Below are 21676 nucleotides of genomic sequence, written 5' to 3'. Positions count from 1 at the left end.
AAAGGACGATGTACTATTAAAATTCATGTTTATTCATGATGAACCCAGGAGCTAGAAAGTGGTTGGAGGAGGGATGAAAGGTGCGCGCAAGGGGAGTGTTTCTCTGCGGGGCGAGGGTGGGCTTTCGAACTTTCCCTCAAGATGTATACGGAAAATTGATAATGATTTGTAGTTTGACAACAAAATTCTTAGACATATTGAAAATCATATAAACTTTTACAACCTACCAACACAAAGATACATTAGATTAGAACAGGCAGATTACTTGAACAATGTAGTGCTGTTGACAAGACTGCATCTCCCTAAAAAATTATAGTTTAGAGTGTAGCAGAAGAACTTCAAAACTGCAATCGGAGGTCAGTATACCTATTGTTCTGCAAACTGTGTCCACAATAGCACGGCCAGCTGCATTACTTTAACTTTTTGGATTGATCTGCTTAGATCTCGATCTTTGCGTGTATATGTAGTAGACACTACAATGTAGACCGTGTTGTCATGTAGGTATACACCGGTATTCACTGCGCTGTAGGAAATGTAGATGTAAGCCCGGCAGCTCCTTTTCACAAGGGGCGCTATTTTCAGTCTGTCAACTCTAGCCAGTACTGAAAGAGCGTCAATTTTAAATAACTGCTGTGTGTTGTCTTCACATCGGACGCCAAACACAGTATAGGCATAGTAGCTAGCTAACTAAATCTAGCTAGTTACATTTTTGTTTTGAGACGCTTACTGTACAGGTAAAATGCTTTTTAACACATAATGTAGGCAAAACCTCGCAAATGTTCCTCTGTAGGTAGCTACAGGCTTTGTTTGTTAGCATGCTGGCTAGCTACCGGCTGTAGCTAAATAGAGCTTAATCTGTCAAACGTACTGTACCTATCGCGTCTGTAACTAGTCAGGCATATGCTCATTTTAGAATTACAGTACTAGTAGTGGTTAACACCATTATAAACGTGGTATAGTCAGGCACCTAACGATTAGTTGGCTACTGATAGTTATTTGTAACTAGCTACTGTAGGCACACTAGCTAGTGAAGTACATTAGTAACTTGCAAACCTCGTAAAGAACGTTGGTTTAGCAACATTTTGCTAACGTTAAAGTAACCACTGGTTTCTTTTAATCCACAATCACTCCTTTTTATAAATCATTGTATCCGTCTAACTACTACTAGTTACTGTACAGTTCTTGTTTGATATTCAGTCTATGGCACCAATTTGCTCTCAGGAAATGGAAAACCTCGATTTTTCAGAAGAGGAAATTCAACAGCAGTTGGAAGCATTTGGTTACCACAACATACCAAGACACCGACTGCGTGAATTCAAAAGAGGTAGGTCAAAGCTAACGGATACTGTATTTGTGTACATAGAACACTATCCACATATTGATATAAACAAATGTCACTGTGATGATTTGTGCATTTCACTCCAAAAGTAGCCAAGAATAGGACTACACTATGTCAGTTTCGTAATTTGCAAGGACTACCCACTAGTAAGCATTTAGTAATGTTCAGTCTATGTTCATGTCTAGATTTGGACGAGCTGATTCGACATGAAAAATCAAAGAGCCATACATCTAGTGAGTTTACCTCTCCAAGATCTCAAAACACCACCTCAAAAAGTCCACCTGCGTTCACAAAGGTTAAAGGTATACACACCTATTTTTCTGTCCTGCCTACTCCATACACAAATAGAATGCGTTTGTTAAAATGAGGACTGGTCACTAATTTAATTGTACTGTTTTCACCCCAACAGTCCACCAGGATAATACTGCAGCACTCAGAAATGCGGTGTTCCCTCAGACAGATGGACGGGTGAATTCCCCTTTCCAACATTTAACCTATTCCTAAAAAAACTCATCCTTAGTATTCAAATGTATAGATAAGATATTTCATCATTCAATCAACCCAGGTGCTCACCTCCACGTACAGCAGAGACAACAGTAACTTTGGTGATAGACGGGAGGGTTTTGACTCCTACGCCAAGCATTCAGTGGCCCCAAAGTACCAGCGTCCCTCAACGGCCCCTAACAGGCTGGAGGTGGATCCGGACCTAACTGACATTCAGCAGTTATCTTTTACTGTTAGTCAGTCATCCACCCCAGACAGAGACACTGAAGCACATGGGAGGCCATTTATCAAAAGGAAAGTCCTTAGGTAACTATCATCATGTTGCAATATGTGGTCCTTTAGAAACTGAAATTATCTTGTTCACTTGAGCATGCTATAATCAACCCCTTTCTTGTTTCTTAAAGGAAACGTCAAGGCCAAGTTCATGTGTGTGATGAATCAACACATAGTGAAGATTCAGGTAACAAAATAATGAATCATTAAATAGTTTGAGCAAAAAAACTAACATTTTTAATGTTGTTTTCAAATGCTGGTTCCACTGCTGCAATATTTTTTTTATCACACTACATTGTGCAGTTGCAGTTCATCTTTTGACCAGCACACAGCCATTGGCAGTGTAGACAAGTTGTGCAACAACTGTTCCTTATAATCCTCTTAGCACTACTTTTTAGCCATCTGCCTTAGCAGATCACCAGACACTCCCTTAGCAGTAGCTGCAGACAGACACATCCTCGCCACTATGTACAAAATGTACAAGTGGGACGAGGACAGCGAGGATGAAAATGCCTCCCTGGACTCCACTTTCTGGTCAGACGGGGAGGAGGAGGACGAGACAGTCGAGAGACTCTCCCGGGAAGACGCCACGCCCAGTAGAACCACCGACTGCACACAAGGGGAGCCACCTGTCGGAGGTCAACCGAATGAGTCTGAACAGCCAGAGAGTGGAGGAAGGGCCTGTGAGGAGGTGGAAAAGGAGAGAACTAATGAGGAGGCTGGCAGCCCGGCCCTGAGCTTACTGACATCTGGCTACGGCACATACAGGCCGGGCTCCTCGGCTAAGGAGGACCCGGAGGGAGAGTATAGCGATGACTGCACCATAGCGGAGTTTGACCGAGAAAGCCTGGGCCTTTCTGAGCTGAGGTACGGCGAAGACGACGAGCAGTCCGTTGTCGACGGGCAGGGTCGCGACGGTCCTACAGATCTACAGGGCCGTGAGGATGCCGGTTCAAGGGCGGAGTTGAAGCACAGTCAAGGCCCCGCGAATATGGCGCGTTGTCAAGACCGTCCTCCCGTTGAGTTGGATGGCAAAAGCTGCACCGATGTGAACCGTGAAGACGGCAGTACGTCGGCTCGGACCGAAGATGACAAGGCCACATCAGATGGGATGTGTCATGAGGAGGACAGGGCTGAGGACCGAGGCAATATGAGGCCATTGGGAGAAAGTTATAATCAGGAGGATTCTGACAGGAAAGAAGAGAAGGGGGTGGTGGACGAACAGGAGTGGGAGAAAATGGCGAGCAGTGACGATATTCCGGTCATTGATTCCAAGTCAGCTAGGACCTCCACGGAGTGGAATGATAGCACAAAATATAAAAGGGGTAAACTGTCCACAATATTGTCTATTCTCCATACATTGGCAGGACAATCTATAGTGTCTATTGGTAGCTTAGCCTGAGTATGTGCACAAGACTGAGCAAAAGATGTCCCGTGACGGTTGAGTTGAACGTCCTGTCGGTGCTAATCCCTCTAGCAGCACATGTTCTAACTGAAAGTTCTGGTGCCCTGAGCTGTTCGGCTAAGTGGCCCATGCAACACCAGCTTAGCGTTAGTAGCATTTCTTCTGGCCGTACCCTGGAGCTAGCGTGATGTATCCCCGCAGGTGCAGTGAGTGGGCTGGAGGAGCGCCTGGGAGGCCTGCGGGTGTCCCCCTCCGCCTATCAGGACTCTGAGTTGGAGAGTGAGGACGCCGGGAGTCTGAGAGACCAGCACGGGCCGGAGTTGGGCGGTCTCAGTGCCTTTGAAGCCTACATCCGAAGAATGGTGGGTACATTGGTTTCGTTTACTAATCTCTGCATTATTATAAATCTCGTCCATGATCCCTACCCAAGATATTCTCGTATGCCCTACAATATGCTGTTTGTTAAAAAAAACATCTTTAAATCTCTTGCAGGCCAGATCTCGGAGTGATAGTGACATTAGACCCCGGCCCAAGTCATGTAAGTATCCACTCTGCTGTTGCACATCATGTAAACATGCTAATTTTCCTGTAACGATGTGTCCTGTTACATGTCTGCTCCTGCAGTTATACGACCAATGAGGGATCATCCTCACACCAGAAACCTGAAGAAGACCGACCCAGTGGCAAAGTAAGAGAGAGCGTGATTACTTATTCATAACCTGTCAACGCATCTTCTGGTAGATTATAGATGTGGATCTGTGATATATTATTATTTTTCCTTATCTTCCAAAGGTATTTCCAGTACAAGCAGGACTGGGAAATGTTTAAAGCACCAGGAGAGAAAGACAGGAAAGCTCTACACTGGGAAATCAGGGTATTCAAACTTAGTTCATTTAAAGGGATGGTTAGACCTGGATTCTTATTTGGGTGAAATAACACTTAACTTGAGTTGTTCTTGAAGGCCCATGGAGTCTTTTTTCACCATATGCCATTATTTAACTCTCCCAGCCTGGAATTAACATTATCATGTCCCGAGCAACAAAAACGGCATTACAAGCAGAAACCTACTCCAATACACTTCCAACAAAGACTGGTGGTGTTGTTTACCTCAAATAACCTGTCAATGTTGTATTTCTCAAAATAATGTTTTAATTTTCACTATATAAATCACATTTTCAGCTGAACAGATACTACTTATGTTTACCCGTCTGCTTTGTTCACAATGGTATAAATTGGCAGTTTTTTCAAGTTTCAACATAACTTTATTAACAACCACTTTGACATCATTGTCATAAGAGGCTGTGTTTGGTGGCTACAAAAATTGTTTGCATAGTGCCATTTTGAAGTCACCAAATTCTGTCAGCTGCTTTATCAGTATGCAGTCAAAAAAATATATATGCCAGTGTGACAGATTACTCATGTATTTGTTTTTTTGCAATGCACATTTTTTGCTATGAACAGTTCCAACTCATGAATTTGGACAATGCTAATAACTCCAGGCTGGGACAGAGGGGAATAATGGCTCTTTTGTGAAAAATAACTCCATGGGCCTCCAAGAACGTGTTATCACACCCAACCATGAATCTAGGACAAACTATCACTTTAAAGCCTACATGCTTTACTTTTTCATAGATCTACTGGACACAATACATGACCATAATGTCTACGTTGCTTCACTTTTTCAGGAACAGCTGGCGTTCCAACCTCCGCCAGTAAGTATGCTTCATTTATAACAAAAATGGAACATAAGCCTTCATAGGATAAAGCTGTTAATAAAAGTGAATGGGTTTCTGGCACCTCACATATACACAATGCTAATAATGTAAATATCTGAATGGTGACTTGTCTCCAACGACTATCTATGAGACTGAAAATGTATCTGTTTTCCCACCAGTCGAAGCCTCAGAGAGTATATGTGCCCAACACCTACGTGGTGCCGACCGAGAAGAAACGCTCCACCCTCAGATGGGAAATACGTCATGACTTGGCCAATGGTCTCTTACCGCCCACCAACTATCGACTCTAGGACTTACAAATATGCCCTTTTAATCACCAATTTGCATTGGTATTATATTTATTCCAGGTTTTTATTAAACATTAAAGACATGACAACCTTATGGATCAATTGAAATATTTACATGATGCTATCACTTCAGCAAGTGCTTTCAAGGCAAGTCAGTGTAGGGGAGTTTGAATGGGTATAGCGGTGAGAAGCGTTCGTTGTGCCAAAGCAGTTTGTTTTCCAGAAACTTCACTGCCTCCAGGGTGAGAACCAGGACCTCGTGTTTTAGCATGCTGTGAACATTCAACCCTGTGAAAGAAAACACTTGTCAGACAAAAAGAGACTTGTGTACTGCACATGTTGCATGTTAAGGTAGTTACTAGTTCAATTGCCAAGTTACTATACATACTACCACTCTAGGCAGTTCCAAAATCAGTGACCTTACCTATGGCCGGAATGACATTCACAGTCTTCAGGCTTTCTGTGGCCTGAAGGATGTTCTCTGGAAACTCTTCACACCTGTAAAACATCCCACTTTCAGGACCACTTCTCTGGTTTAACAGGTCCAGCGAACAGCTGAGCTTTAACAAGTGACTTTCTGCTTATCGCCGATACTTACGCATCAACTATCAAAACAGACTCGCCCCAGTATCTGAATCTGATGAGGTCCATTAGGTACTCTGGGTCAGGTGTTGGGATGTTCAGAGTGTCAACCACATGAAGATAATCCTGAGAAATACAGCAAACAGTATGTGGAAGACAAGAATAAAGATTCACTGATTAACTCTAAGATGTACTTGCTTTCACACAGCGTGGTGTACCTGGGCCAGTTTGGAGCTAAGGGCAATCTTAAGTCCTTGAACACGTATCTTCATAGGCAACATGTAGTAATAACTGGTTGGTCCTCTGGGTCCGTGAGAAACACCACCTGAAGACACACAAAACCAACTGAATACAGTTTATCCAAAGCATCTTTGTAGACTTGGATTCGTTTTTTTTCTTTGTTTTTCATCTTTGTTAATTCTTGGAAACTACAATTTAAATAGGACTTGTTATGTGTCCTGTGTCAGTGTCCTGGCCTGTAGGTGTCAAGTAAATGGCTGTCCATTTTGACTTGGGCTGCAGGTATTTATTATTGTGAAAAATTGATTATGCCCTGCATAACATGCTTGATTTGAACAACAAAGCAGTCTGGTGTTGCTTTTTACATTGACCCTACATACATAACGTGCATTTCATGAGGTTTATCATCTAACTCTCTCATCATAGTAAATCACCATTACACAAGAGTGTAACTACTCCTATAAAAACGTGTACACACCACATGAATTGACACATTCAATAATATGAGTCCAGGTTGATAACCATATTTGATGTGTAAAATAATGTTCCTTTTTAGACACGCAGAGACAAAGCAGGAATTAATACCGCTATGTTTTCGTATTAAGTGGTACAGCATAGTTGACATACCCACTGCGAAAGTCAATTCTGATCCCATATTGTGGCATATGGTTATTGTTCATTTTCTCTTTGAAATAATCCGTCACCTTATATTCTTTCCCCTGAGTATTGGATCACACTGTGTGGGTTTTGGATGGTATTGGGTTACTGTGCTTACTGCTCTCTGCAGGCTGAGAAATATTTCAGGCAATGCCAGTGAGATTGTGGTGCTCAGTTGTCAAACATTGCAGACTAATAGGGGCAACATAAGTAACGGAAGCTGGCAGATTTTACTACCCGAATAAGTCGAAAAATCGTTGCAGCCCTAATTTTTCATACTTGTTTGAGAGGTTACGTCATGAATACAATTCATTTCATCAACACATATTCCTGCTCCTTGGGCCCTGACACTCACCTCCTCTCCATAGAGGGGACCTGATGCTCCCATGCCTGGCTCTCCCGCTTCCCTTCTGCTTCCAAGGTTTTCTCCCCCCGCCTCTCACCTCGGATCTGACCTTTGTGTGGGCGTAACTCTGAGGGAAAAGGGGGAGAACTGACGATTCTTGATGTAGGAGCAGGTGCCTTTAGACAAATAAAGCTGAACTCGGATAATCACAATGCGTTGGGTTTGGACCAAATGAAACACCTATATTTTCCAACACTTATTTATAATACAACATCAGGCAGTCTAAGAAAGTTTATTAGGAAGGTTGTGGTTACTACTTACAATTCGCTTGAAGCTCCTCTGCCACATTTCAACATCATGCAGTATGTCAACCCTGATGGGGGGGCATTAGTAAACGGTTTCCACCAATCAATGACAAAGCACGAAATCTGTAACTCACTGCAAGTAAGAACTTTTGCCACGGTGACAGTTTTACCTGGCAGGGACTGCAAAGATATCAGGGTGGAGGTCAACCAAACCCAAGGGCTCGCTGTCCCGCTTCCCCAACGTCTCCACCCATGTCCGTACAGGGCTCAGATGTATAGGAACAGCAGCTTCGCACCTTCTCAACACAGGAAGACCGGAGTCTGATGGAGGAGGGGGCCTCCCTGGAAAGTGATTATAGGACATCAGTAACCTTGTTGGAAATTAATGCTCTGAAAACTACAAACAAAACTGCAATAAAGAATTGAGGACCACTTATTGTCTGATTGTCTGGACAACGTATAGCTGTCTACATCCATTTACACTGCTCAAAAAAATCAAGGGAAAACTTAAATCACACATCGGGTCGCGATGAACAAAATATATTCAAGATTAAAATATTTACTGCACATTGTGGAATTCATTGAGAACAAAATGACAGAACGGTCATTGGAAACCAAAATCACCAACCGATTGAGGGCGGGATTCAAACTCACACCGAAAATCAAAGCTAACAATTGAAATCACAGGCTGTTTCAACTTGTGTGAATTTCATCAGGGGAATTCAGGGGAACAAGTGAGCCAGTCAAAAGCATCAATGCCTTCGTCATCCAGGAACTGCCTACATACTCTGGCCACATGAGGCCAGGCGTTGTCCTGCACCAGGGGGAACCCAGGGCCCAGTGCACCAGTCTAAGGTCTGACAATGGGTCTGAGGATTTAATTCCGGTACCTAATAGCAGTCAGGGTACCAATGGCTAGCACCAGGACCCTCCAAGGGTATGCCTCCCCAGACCATCACTGACCCACTGCCAAACCGGTGATGCTGGATGCATAACGTTCACTGCGGCGTCTCAAAACCCTTTATGTGTGTCACGTGATCCTGCTCTCATCTGTGAAGAGAACAGGGCGTCAATGGTGGACCTGCCAATTCTGGTGTTCTCTGGAAAATGAACTTCTACGGCACTGTCCAGCTCTCCTTGTGTTACGGCCCATCTCCTGGTATCTCCTCCATGCTCTTGAGACTGTACTGGGAGACACAGCCAACCTTCTTGTGATGGCACGTATCGATGTGCCATCTTGGAGCAGCTGGACTACCTGTGCAACCTGAATGGTCTGCAGGAACCACCTCATGCTACTAGTAGTGACTAGCAAAATGCAAAACTGGAGAACAATCAGTCAGGAAGGATAAGGAGACAGCTATTGTCTGTGGCCACCAACTGCAAAACCTATCCTTTTTTGGGGGTTGTCTTGCTGTTGTTACTTTCATTTGCACCAAAACATTGATTGTGACATTGATTCACAATCGCGTATGCTTCTTAACTGGACAGATTGATATCCCTGAAGATTAATTGACAGGGGTGTTATATTGTGATGATTGCGTGTTCCCTTAATTTTTGAGGCATGTATATTTGCACAAATACAAACTGCTTATTCAGTTAAATTTGAATTCCTAAAGGCATGGTCTTGTTTTACAGAAGGAAATTAATGAGCAAGCAGAAAACCTACTTGTTCTTGCAGGGTCCACGAGATTGGAAGGGATGAGTAAATTTGGGGGTAGAGTGTACTCTCCAGAGAAAGATGAAGCCAGCTTAAAGGAAGGACATCTGGTGGTTATTATTGAAGGCTATAAAAGCCTGCAACTGGATCTTCATATTATCAATAAAGTGAAAACGAGCGTGTTAGCATTTGCCTACCTTAATAATACTCACCCTTTTACCAATATGCCGACCACAAACTGTAACTGATATACGAAACATTTCTTAATCCAAATAATTTGAATACGTGTGAGTTCTTTAAAACAACCTTTTAATAAATCATATTTAGAAAAATAGAGGCTCTCCGTTTCCAACTTGGTCCAAATAAGAAAGGTCGTCCGGCGGTGGCTGCTTGATATTTTTTGTCGCATTACTGATGACGTTTATGTTATATGAATCAAATGTTAATAGACTTCCACCTAGCGGTGCGGAGTAAAAAAAAAGAAGAAGACAAATAGATCGGTGGTTGATTTATTTTTCTTCTTTGTGTCTTTCTTATACATTGCTTATATTGTGATTTGTGAAAAATTTTATAATAAACATATTTCTAAATAACGTAACAATTACTGGCTTCACGTTATTTCAGTGTTGCAGGTGCACATTTTAAAACATAAAAACATATTGGAATAATAGCTTCGGCAGGTGCCTTTGTGTTGTTTTGGATGAGTATGTAAATATAAAACAAAGCTTAAACCTTTAGTTAATAAACAACTTTATTATTATTATACACATACATTTTGTACAGTACAAAAACAGCTTATCAGAACATAGTACATTCATATTCAACAGGTTCATTACATAATACCAATGTCTATACAAAGTACGTGCATTTAATCAAATTTTACATTCACTGTAACAATTTTCTGCATTGTTTTCCACAATTGTTTTTTATTCTAACAAACCTAGTATTGCATTTTGTCAGTTATCTGAAACTATATAAATTTTGAAAGCAAAAATGTTGACCCTTTTAAGTTTTCATCTTCTGGAACGTCAAGGTCTATGTTTGACGCAGCAAAGTCAAGACTTCTGAGTGTATGAGATCTTCGATTTGACTCTTTGTGGCTTTTTTCCAGGCTCCCAGTACCACCTGGTACATCACCTTTGAGATTTTTGGGAAATACGGTGACAAAGTATCCTTTATCTTCTGACATCCTTGGGTTCTGTAAAGGCACTTCTCCATCATTTGAGAGTGGGAGTTTGGGTGAAGAGACTTTAATACCAGAAAGAGTTGAGTCTATATCAAGGTCTGGTGTTCTTTTCTGGCTGCCCAATTTGGATGTTTTTGGAATGTTTAATTTTCCTCCAGGATCATCAAAGTTAAGGTCCAAACCTCTCGGATCTACACCAGACATTTGGTTATTCATTTTTGCTAAATCCATATCTGCAGTGGGATACCTGGCCCTTTCTTTTACATTCCTAGGCTTCCTAATATTGTGTGGAAGTGTCACATCGGTATCTATGTCAAGGCCTGGCACTTTGATGTGTGCTCCTCCTGGGATATCAGGTTTTCGTCTATTATCAGATGACACTTTGTATTTAGGGCTTCTGATGAGGTCTGATGCTTTTAGTTCCACTTTAGCCTTTGGAGGAGAAATGTTAATGTCATGGGTTTTCATAAATTCTATATCTGATCCTGACCCTTGAAGATTGGGGTTCCCTAACTGAGACAATTTAAAGGAGGGCAGTTTTAATTTTGAAGATGATACACCAATGTCACTGTCTGGCAAATTGATATCACTTTGGGGGCCTTTGATGTTACCTGAAGGAATAGGTACATCTATATCTGGAGTATCAAACCCTTTGTTTACTTTTGTGGCTGACAAGCTTAGCTCTGGTCCATTAACGTATCCCTCTGGTAGTTTTTGACTAGACAACCCAAATGTATGCATTTTGGGCATTTCTAAAGTATTAGTGTTGACCTCAAAATCAGGGGTTGAACCTGTGAATCTACCTGACGGCCTATCTGGAGCACTGAGATTAAGTTTTGGGCCTTTCAGATCCACATCTGGCATGTCCACATATGGGGGACTAAGTCCCCCTTTAAAATTGGGAGCTGAAAGATTCAATTCAGGCCCCTTAACTTTTGGTTTAGAAGTACCAAATTTGGGCATCTTGAATTTACCAGAGGGAGCATTAATGTCAATGTCTGGAGCATTCATGTCTAGTTTGGGAGTTTTGAGATTCACATCTGGCAGATCCAAATCTGGGGAACTAATTCCCCCTTTAAACTTGGGGGCAGAAAGATCCAAGTCAGGACCCTTAACTTTTGGTCCAGACATACCAAATTTGGGCATCTTGAATTTACCAGAGGGAGCATTGATGTCAACATTGGGAGCATTCATATCTAGTTCAGGGCTTTTGAAGTTCACATCTGGTAAACCCATGTCAGGAGAATTAATTCCCTTTATCTTTGGGGCTTCAAGATTCAGTTTTGGGGATTTAACCTTTGGTCCAGAGACACCAAATTTGGGCATCTTGAATTTACCAGAGGGAGCATTGATGTCAACATTGGGAGCATTCATATCTAGTTCAGGGCTTTTGAAGTTCACATCTGGTAAACCCATGTCAGGAGAATTAATTCCCTTTATCTTTGGGGCTTCAAGATTCAGTTTTGGGGATTTAACCTTTGGTCCAGAGACACCAAATTTGGGCATCTTGAATTTCCCAGTGGGTGCATGGATGTCAACATTGGGAGCATTCATATCAAGTTTAGGGCTTTTGAGGTTCACATCTGGTAAATTCATGTCAGATGAATTCATTCCCTTTATCTTTGGGGCTTTAACATTCTGTTTAGGGGATTTAAAATTTGGCCCAGAAAAACCAAATTTGGGCATCTTGAATTTCCCTGAGGGTGGATTGATGTCAACGTCTGGGGCATTCACATCTAGTTTTGGGCCCTTGGGGTCCACATCTGGTAAATTTAAGTCCAGATTTGTCCCTTTTGGCATTGTGCCAGAGAGACCAAATTGAGGTGTATTCAGTTTACCAGAGTGGGCACTGATATCAAAGTCTGGGGCATTCATATTTAGTTTTGGAGCTTTGAGATCCACATCTGGCAGATCCAAATCTGGGGAACTAACTCCCCCTTTAGACTTGGGGGCAGAAAGATCCAAGTCAGGCCCCTTAACCTTTGGTCCAGACATACCAAATTTGGGCATCTTGAATTTACCAGTGGGTGCATGGATGTCAACATTGGGAGCATTCATATCAAGTTTAGGGCTTTTGAGGTTCACATCTGGTAAATTCATGTCAGGTGAATTAATTCCCTTTATCTTTGGGGCTTTTACATTCAGTTTAGGGGATTTAACATTTGGCCCAGAGAAGCCAAATATGGGCATCTTGAATTTCCCCGAGGGTGGATTGATGTCAGCGTCTGGGGCATTCACATCTAGTTTTGGGCCCTTGAGATCCAAGTCCGGGGAACTTATCCCCCCTTTAAACTTGGGGGCTGAAAGATCCAAGTCAGGCCCCTTAACTTTTGGTCCAGACATACCAAATTTGGGCATCTTGAATTTACCAGATGGAGCATTCATGTCAAAGTCTGGAGCATTCATGTCAAGTTTGGGAGTTTTGAGATTCACATCCGGCAGATCCAAATCTGGGGAACTAACTCCCCCTTTAAACTTGGGGGCAGAAAGATCCAAGTCAGGCCCCTTAACTTTTGGTCCAGACATACCAAATTTGGGCATCTTGAATTTACCAGATGGAGCATTAATGTCAAAGTCTGGAGCATTCATGTCTAGTTTGGGAGTTTTGAGATTCACATCCGGCAGATCCAAATCTGGGGAACTTATCCCCCCTTTAAACTTGGGGGCTGAAAGATCCAAGTCAGGCCCCTTAACTTTTGGTCCAGACATACCAAATTTGGGCATCTTGAATTTACCAGATGGAGCATTCATGTCAAAATCTGGAGCATTCATGTCAAGTTTGGGAGTTTTGAGATTCACATCCGGCAGATCCAAATCTGGGGAACTAACTCCCCCTTTAAACTTGGGGGCAGAAAGATCCAAGTCAGGCCCCTTAACTTTTGGTCCAGACATACCAAATTTGGGCATCTTGAATTTACCAGATGGAGCATTCATGTCAAAGTCTGGAGCATTCATGTCTAGTTTGGGAGTTTTGAGATTCACATCCGGCAGATCCAAATCTGGGGAACTAACTCCCCCTTTAAACTTGGGGGCAGAAAGATCCAAGTCAGGCCCCTTAACTTTTGGTCCAGACATACCAAATTTGGGCATCTTGAATTTACCAGATGGAGCATTCATGTCAAAGTCTGGAGCATTCATGTCTAGTTTGGGAGTTTTGAGATTCACATCCGGCAGATCCAAATCTGGGGAACTAACTCCCCCTTTAAACTTGGGGGCAGAAAGATCCAAGTCAGGCCCCTTAACTTTTGGTCCAGACATACCAAATTTGGGCATCTTGAATTTACCAGATGGAGCATTCATGTCAAAGTCTGGAGCATTCATGTCTAGTTTGGGAGTTTTGAGATTCACATCCGGCAGATCCAAATCTGGGGAACTAACTCCCCCTTTAAACTTGGGGGCAGAAAGATCCAAGTCAGGCCCCTTAACTTTTGGTCCAGACATACCAAATTTGGGCATCTTGAATTTACCAGATGGAGCATTCATGTCAAAGTCTGGAGCATTCATGTCTAGTTTGGGAGTTTTGAGATTCACATCCGGCAGATCCAAATCTGGGGAACTAACTCCCCCTTTAAACTTGGGGGCAGAAAGATCCAAGTCAGGCCCCTTAACTTTTGGTCCAGACATACCAAATTTGGGCATCTTGAATTTACCAGATGGAGCATTCATGTCAAAGTCTGGAGCATTCATGTCTAGTTTGGGAGTTTTGAGATTCACATCCGGCAGATCCAAATCTGGGGAACTAACTCCCCCTTTAAACTTGGGGGCAGAAAGATCCAAGTCAGGCCCCTTAACTTTTGGTCCAGACATACCAAATTTGGGCATCTTGAATTTACCAGATGGAGCATTCATGTCAAAGTCTGGAGCATTCATGTCTAGTTTGGGAGTTTTGAGATTCACATCCGGCAGATCCAAATCTGGGGAACTAACTCCCCCTTTAAACTTGGGGGCAGAAAGATCCAAGTCAGGCCCCTTAACTTTTGGTCCAGACATACCAAATTTGGGCATCTTGAATTTACCAGATGGAGCATTCATGTCAAAGTCTGGAGCATTCATGTCTAGTTTGGGAGTTTTGAGATTCACATCCGGCAGATCCAAATCTGGGGAACTAACTCCCCCTTTAAACTTGGGGGCAGAAAGATCCAAGTCAGGCCCCTTAACTTTTGGTCCAGACATACCAAATTTGGGCATCTTGAATTTACCAGATGGAGCATTCATGTCAAAGTCTGGAGCATTCATGTCTAGTTTGGGAGTTTTGAGATTCACATCCGGCAGATCCAAATCTGGGGAACTAACTCCCCCTTTAAACTTGGGGGCAGAAAGATCCAAGTCAGGCCCCTTAACTTTTGGTCCAGACATACCAAATTTGGGCATCTTGAATTTACCAGATGGAGCATTCATGTCAAAGTCTGGAGCATTCATGTCTAGTTTGGGAGTTTTGAGATTCACATCCGGCAGATCCAAATCTGGGGAACTAACTCCCCCTTTAAACTTGGGGGCAGAAAGATCCAAGTCAGGCCCCTTAACTTTTGGTCCAGACATACCAAATTTGGGCATCTTGAATTTACCAGATGGAGCATTCATGTCAAAGTCTGGAGCATTCATGTCTAGTTTGGGAGTTTTGAGATTCACATCCGGCAGATCCAAATCTGGGGAACTAACTCCCCCTTTAAACTTGGGGGCAGAAAGATCCAAGTCAGGCCCCTTAACTTTTGGTCCAGACATACCAAATTTGGGCATCTTGAATTTACCAGATGGAGCATTCATGTCAAAGTCTGGAGCATTCATGTCTAGTTTGGGAGTTTTGAGATTCACATCCGGCAGATCCAAATCTGGGGAACTAACTCCCCCTTTAAACTTGGGGGCAGAAAGATCCAAGTCAGGCCCCTTAACTTTTGGTCCAGACATACCAAATTTGGGCATCTTGAATTTACCAGATGGAGCATTCATGTCAAAGTCTGGAGCATTCATGTCTAGTTTGGGAGTTTTGAGATTCACATCCGGCAGATCCAAATCTGGGGAACTAACTCCCCCTTTAAACTTGGGGGCAGAAAGATCCAAGTCAGGCCCCTTAACTTTTGGTCCAGACATACCAAATTTCGGCATCTTGAATTTCCCAGTGGGTGCATGGATGTCAACATTGGGAGCATTCATATCAAGTTTAGGGCTTTTAAGGTTTACATCTGGTAAGTTCATGTCAGATGAATTAATTCCCTTTATCTTTGGGGCTTTAACATTCAGTTTAGGGGATTTAACATTTGGCCCAGAGAAGCCAAATTTGGGCATCTTGAATTTCCCAGAGGGTGGATTGATGTCAACATCTGGGGCATTCACATCTAGTTTTGGGCCCTTGAGATCCAAGTCCGGGGAATTAATCCCCCCTTTAAACTTGGGGGCTGAAAGATCCAAATCAGGCCCCTTAACTTGTGGTCCAGACATACCAAATTTGGGCATCTTGAATTTCCCTGAAGGTGCACTGATATCAACATCTGGAGCATTCACATCCAGTTTTGGGCCATTTAGGTCCACATCTGGTAAATTCAAGTCCAGATTTGTCCCTTTTGGCATTGTGCTAGAGAGATCAAATTGAGGCATATTCAGTTTACCAGAGTGTGCACTCATGTCAAAGTCCGGGGCATTCATATTTAGTTTTGGAGCTTTGAGATCCCCATCTGGGATATCCAAATCCTGGGAACTAATTCCCCCTTTAAACTTGGGGGCAGAAAGATCCAAGTCAGGCCCCTTGACTTTTGGTCCCGAGACACCAAATTTGGGCATCTTGAATTTCCCAGTGGGTGCATGGATGTCAACATTGGGAGCATTCATATCAAGTTTAGGGCTTTTGAGGTCCACGTCTGGTAAATTCATGTCAGGAGAATTAATTCCCTTTATCTTTGGGGCTTTAACATTCAGTTTAGGGGATTTAACCTTAGGGCCAGCAAAGCCAAATTTGGGCATTTTGAATTTCCCCGATGGTGCACTGATATCAACATCTGGAGCATTCACATCCAGTTTAGGGCCATTTAGGTCCACATCTGGTAGATTCAAGTCCAGATTTGTCCCTTTTGGCATAGTGCCAGAGAGACCAAATTCATGTGTATTCAGTTTACCAGAAGGAGCATTGATATCAAAGTCTGGGGCATTCAAATTTAGTTTTGGAGCTTTGAGATCCACATCTGGCATATCCAGATCTGGGGGACTAATTCCCCCTTTAAACTTAGGAACTTTGAGATCAACATCAGGAGTCTTAAGTTTTGGTCCAGACAAACCAAATGTGGGCATCTTGAACTTCCCAGAGGGTGTCTTGATGTCAACATTGGGAGAATTCATATCAAGTTTAGGGCTTTTGAGGTCCACGTCTGGTAAATTCAAGTCCAGATTTGTCCCTTTTGGCATAGTGCCCGGGAACCCAAATTCAGTGGTATTCAGTTTACCAGAGGCTGCACTAATGTCAATGTCTGGGGCATTCAAATTGAGTTTTGGAGCTTTCAGATCCACATCAGGCATATCCAGATCTGGGGGACTAATTCCCCCTTTAAACATGGGGGCTGTAAGATCCAGGTCAGGCCCTTTAACCATTGGTCCAGAGACACCAAATTTGGGCAGTTTGAACTTCCCTGATGGAGCATTGATGTCAACATCTGGAACATTCACATCTAGTTTCGGGCTACTGATGTCATCATTTGGCAAATTAATATCAAGATTTGGTCCTTTTGGTATTGTGCCAGAGAGCCCAAATTTGGGCATTTTCATTTTACCAGAGGGTGCATTCCCCTTAAAGTCTGAAGCATTGATATCTAGTTTAGGGTCTTTGAAGTCTGCATCTGGTAAATTCAGGTTTGACATATCACTCCCCCCCTTAATGTCTGGAGCACTGAGCCTCAGGTTTGAAGATTTTGACACTTTAGGACCTTTGAGATCAATTAAGGGTGTATCTATGTCCACATTTGGTGCATTTAGGTTTAGATCTGGCCCTTTTATACTGGCATTAATGTCAGCATCAGTTCCTTTCATGCCCAGTTTAGACATTTTGAATTTGCTTGTGGGTGAGTCAGTGTCAATATCTGGGGTGTTTACATCCAATTTAAGTGCTTTCAGGTTGACTTCAGGAAAATCCAAGTCAGGTTCATCAAGCCCCCCGTTTATCTCAGGAGTTTTTAGACTTAACTTTGGTGTTTTTACATTAGAATCAATGCCCATATCTTTTAGGCCAGAGATTCCAAAAATGTTAAGTTTACCAGAGGTGGCATCCCAATCAAAATCAGGAGCTTCGAGCTCTGCATTTGGTTTCTTTACTTTGACTCTACCTGATGATATGTCAATATTTGGGCTACTCAGGTTAGGCAAACTAACATCTGATTGACTTGCAAAATAACCAGAAGGATCATCTACATCAAGGTTGGGTTTTTTCAGTTTTTTGGAGGACTGGACTCTGACTTTCCCTGAATTCATACTAACATTTGGTGCTTGTAGGTCTTGATGGGGACCACTGACATCCACTCCTCCTACATCTTTATCCAGGGTCTGCATATTACGGTTAATTCCAGGTCCAGAGAGTCCAAAGTCAGGCAGGGTAATGTTGGGTATTTTGAATTCTTTGCCATTTCTTTCAATATCTAGATTTGGGGCATTTATGTTGAGTGTAGGGTTAGTGACAACACCTTCCGGCTGACTCATTTCTACTTCTGGGACATTAATATCTTTGGGGAGTGGATCCATACCTTTCCGGTTAAGATCAGGTACTTTGAGGTTCACTTTGGGTAAAGACGTATTGGAATCAATAGCATCAATATTTGTTTCAAGATATGGAGAATCCAGGTTAACTGATGGAGCAGATAATTTAAGATCTGGAGACTCTAGGTAGGCAGGAACTGCATTGGTTGTCTTGACAACTGGGGAATCCATGGTTAGAACTGGGAGTTGGGAATCACCTTTTTCTTTAGCCTTGGCCTTCAGAGATCTTGGTCCCTTGCTTTTCACCTGTCCATTAGGGGAGCCTTTTGTCCCAGGGCTGCCATCCTTCATGAACCTCTTTATTTTGGCATTATAGAGTCTTTTATAGGAATCATTCAGCATCTGTGTAGAGAAAGCAATCAAATAATCAAACAACCTTTTAAAAATACACTTATTCTTATTAAGTTTAATTCGGTCTTCAAATGTATTCGACAAACCTCATTTGGGGCTTTGATGCTGTCCAAGTTCCCCATACTCCTACTCAAGTTATTTTTTGTGAGAACATGAACCTTTTCATCAAATCCATTATCATCCATCAGCTTCAGTAATTTCAAAACTTCATTTTTCGAAAGTTGATCAAAGTCAATTGTGGCACCCACTATTTCATCTCCTGAAAAACAATGTTTGTCATGTCATGAAACACTCTTACCATGGCAACTTAAATTCAACAATTCTTTTCACTAAAGTCAGACAAAATGGATATGACAAAACTTAAACACCTCCTGAAAAAATAGGTATTTAATTAAATGAACTGAACTAAACAATCATACCTTCTTTGAGTCCATGATTGGCAGAGGAGCCACCAGCAAAGCTGGAGACAACCAATCCTCCCTTCTCGGATTCCTCCAGCATCAGCCCCTCAGAGAGACTTCTCCCCCTGCGGTGACGTAGCTAAACACAGACACAGCATAGCAAATGTAGTTATTCAAGGTTCAAGGAAACTTTATTATCCCCAAGGCGCAATTTAGATTGCAGCCAGCAGTAACAACATACATATCAACAATGAACACAAACCACAAGAACTTTAAATTAAATTAAACTAAATTTACATTTACAGGGCGATATTAACAATAGTGATCACAGTCAGAATAAATGACCTTTTTAATCTGTTTGTTCTACATTGCGGCACACTGTATCAACGCCCAGATGGCAGCATCATAAATTCATCCCACAGGGGATGACTATGATCAGCCAGGATGGCTCTCGCTTTCTTCAAGGATCTGACCTTATACAGGTCATGTAGGTCATTTAAGGGTCTGCCAACAATTTTGCTGCACACCTTAACAATAACTTGCATGCAATTTTTCTGTTTAATAGACAGTGACCCATGCCAACAGATAAAAGAAAAAGTGAGAACACATTCAATAAAACAAGAATAAAACATTTCCATAAAAACAGTGTCAACATTAAAACTCAGAAGCTTACGAAGAAAGTGCAAATGTAGTTATTAGAAATGTCTAAAGACATGCATGGGGGATGATAACATTGGTTATATGTTTCCTTTATGCTCCAGTCTTCAAAAATATAAAATACATATGAGTTGAAATATTCATCGTTCTGACTTAAATAAGACAGTAATGCCATAGCTCACTTTATCCCTTAGATCATAAGGATCAATATCAGTTGACACCACTAACTAAAGAGGGGCAGTTGAGGGTTAATCTGTTTTAAATGCAAATAAACAGATGTTTGAAACCGAAGTGGCTGCACCTTTGAAGTATTTTATGTATTGTCTTGGGAAATGGACAACAATAGGAACAAGTTTGTCCAGGAATATAAAGACAAGTTCACTATAGTTGGGTGTTTCCTATTTAAAAACCACACTCAGCTGACCACACCCCACTTTTCATTATCCAAAGCATTCTTAAATTTATGTGTTGCATTCTTGATTAGACTGCTACACTAAGACCAAAACCTATGTGCGACCAGATTTCACTGTTAATAATTCCACAATCATGGTAATTCTAATTATTTTCATCATAAAATACCTTCAAATTATAGTATGTAGAAATATTTAACACTTTAAAAAGGTTTACAAAAAAAAGTTCCTCTATTGCTTAAAACACAGTGAATGTTAAAACCTGATGGCATAACCAACTTCCATGAGTAGAGATTTAAATATAATAATCCTCTGTGAGATGTTTTCTCCTACCACACATTATCAGACAACACTGAATAAAAAAACGTAATGAGAATAACCATCTTTCATGAGCGCTGATTTAAATGTAACTGTACCACACCCCAACAAACTTTATGGGTTATGGTGAATGGGCTTTAGGTAAGGAAATAAGAAAGAAAGCTACAAGCAGCCATCGCATATAATCACAAAAATCAAATAGATCATTCACTAGATTAGTCCACGTACATTCCTCACAATTACTCTGGTAAGAATTCCTGTTTCCAGAATTGACATGTTGTGCTCTATACTGTTTATGTAAAATACATTTGTACACTTAGTATATATGTAAAGTACATTTTTATCTTTTTTATATTTTTCTAGTCAAATGTTTTTTCCCCTCACTTACATATGTAAAACATATGCCAATAGTTACTGTGTAAATATACATACATAACCTGAAAATACTGTACTTTTGACAGAGACCCTAGCTACTATCATGGTGACGTCATTGTTTATGTAGTGTTACAAATATAGTACCTGGCACCATATGGTCTTCATGGAGCACCTCAGCTAACATGTCAACACATTTGTCTCTTACCTTGGGTTCCATTGAGCTTTTCTGACTGCTTTGCTCCTTGTTATTCAGTGACTGAAGAGTTCAACTGTCATTGTGGCGATACAGTGTTATCAGTCCATGCTGCTTGCACTGCACTTCTGTTGGTCTGCCTTCTCAGTGCCCCAGTCAGCAACAGCATATCCTCCCCAAAGCAGACAAACTGGTTCCAGCTTCGGCATACCTTCCGTGCTGCGTACATCACAAACTCCCCAGTCCAGGTAGGCAGGATGATCACTGAAAACTTGTCCTCTTAAAATTTTAACTAAAAAAATAGACAGAACACTCCCTGTGCTAATAAGCAACGACAGGTGGGAAACAAAGTCTGTTAACATCCCAAAAATGTGGTTGTGCCATAGGAAGTTCTTGTTTAAAGGGAGGGGCAGGCGTTCACTCATATGACTCATCTTAAGTATTAGGCACAACAAAGGCAGAGTGGCCTGATCTAGGGATTTGAACTGATTTTGTTGACATAACTAATAATGAAAACATACTAATAAGGTGGGGCTAATACTCCTCCCTCCAATCATCATTAACGAGTAACATAGCATAAGACCACTGCTACAAAACAATGACATGGAATGTTAAGAACCTCCCACAACGTCATTCAGGCAAACCTGACCTGAACACAAACAGGATGTGTAAGTCATGACAGCCAGCCAACCCCCACCCCTTAAAAATCACACTGACAAGAAA

The 21676-nt window shown here is 41.8% G+C and overlaps 3 protein-coding genes across 5 annotated transcripts; 1 reads left to right on the top strand and 2 right to left on the bottom strand.

Moving 5' to 3' along the window:
- The first annotated feature begins 199 nt into the window (after window positions 1-199).
- si:dkey-23f9.4 (HYLS1 centriolar and ciliogenesis associated) lies at window positions 200-5633 on the top strand. Of its 2 annotated transcripts, none has more exons than XM_020049471.3 (12): window positions 200-356; window positions 1222-1324; window positions 1525-1641; window positions 1749-1807; window positions 1905-2149; window positions 2248-2303; window positions 3723-3883; window positions 4014-4059; window positions 4146-4209; window positions 4314-4395; window positions 5207-5233; window positions 5416-5633. In XM_020049471.3, exons 2-12 carry the CDS (start codon window positions 1225-1227, stop codon window positions 5545-5547), a joined length of 1089 nt encoding a protein of 362 aa, XP_019905030.2. In that variant the 5' UTR covers window positions 200-356; window positions 1222-1224; the 3' UTR covers window positions 5548-5633. The 2 variants fall into 2 exon arrangements, with proteins under 2 accessions (XP_019905030.2, XP_010887516.2); XM_010889214.5 differs by lacking the exon at window positions 200-356 and adding an exon at window positions 589-734.
- On the bottom strand, window positions 5593-9736 carry mrpl4 (mitochondrial ribosomal protein L4). Of its 2 annotated transcripts, none has more exons than XM_010889215.4 (9): window positions 9529-9732; window positions 9341-9422; window positions 7845-8016; window positions 7691-7742; window positions 7379-7496; window positions 6345-6451; window positions 6143-6252; window positions 5969-6042; window positions 5593-5832 (listed from the first exon to the last, which is right to left on the bottom strand). In XM_010889215.4, exons 1-9 carry the CDS (start codon window positions 9589-9591, stop codon window positions 5687-5689), a joined length of 924 nt encoding a protein of 307 aa, XP_010887517.2. In that variant the 5' UTR covers window positions 9592-9732; the 3' UTR covers window positions 5593-5686.
- A 362-nt stretch (window positions 9737-10098) lies between these two features.
- si:ch211-69b7.6 (neuroblast differentiation-associated protein AHNAK) lies at window positions 10099-21110 on the bottom strand. Its single transcript, XM_029122541.2, has 4 exons — window positions 20966-21110; window positions 19019-19139; window positions 18686-18858; window positions 10099-18590 (listed from the first exon to the last, which is right to left on the bottom strand). Exons 1-4 carry the CDS (start codon window positions 20975-20977, stop codon window positions 10302-10304), a joined length of 8595 nt encoding a protein of 2864 aa, XP_028978374.2. The 5' UTR covers window positions 20978-21110; the 3' UTR covers window positions 10099-10301.
- Between the last annotated feature and the right edge of the window lie 566 nt (window positions 21111-21676).

Source organism: Esox lucius, chromosome 9 (genome assembly GCF_011004845.1).
Source record: "Esox lucius isolate fEsoLuc1 chromosome 9, fEsoLuc1.pri, whole genome shotgun sequence".
Taxonomy (NCBI): domain Eukaryota; kingdom Metazoa; phylum Chordata; class Actinopteri; order Esociformes; family Esocidae; genus Esox; species Esox lucius.
This window is presented reverse-complemented; position numbering and strand designations above follow the sequence as displayed.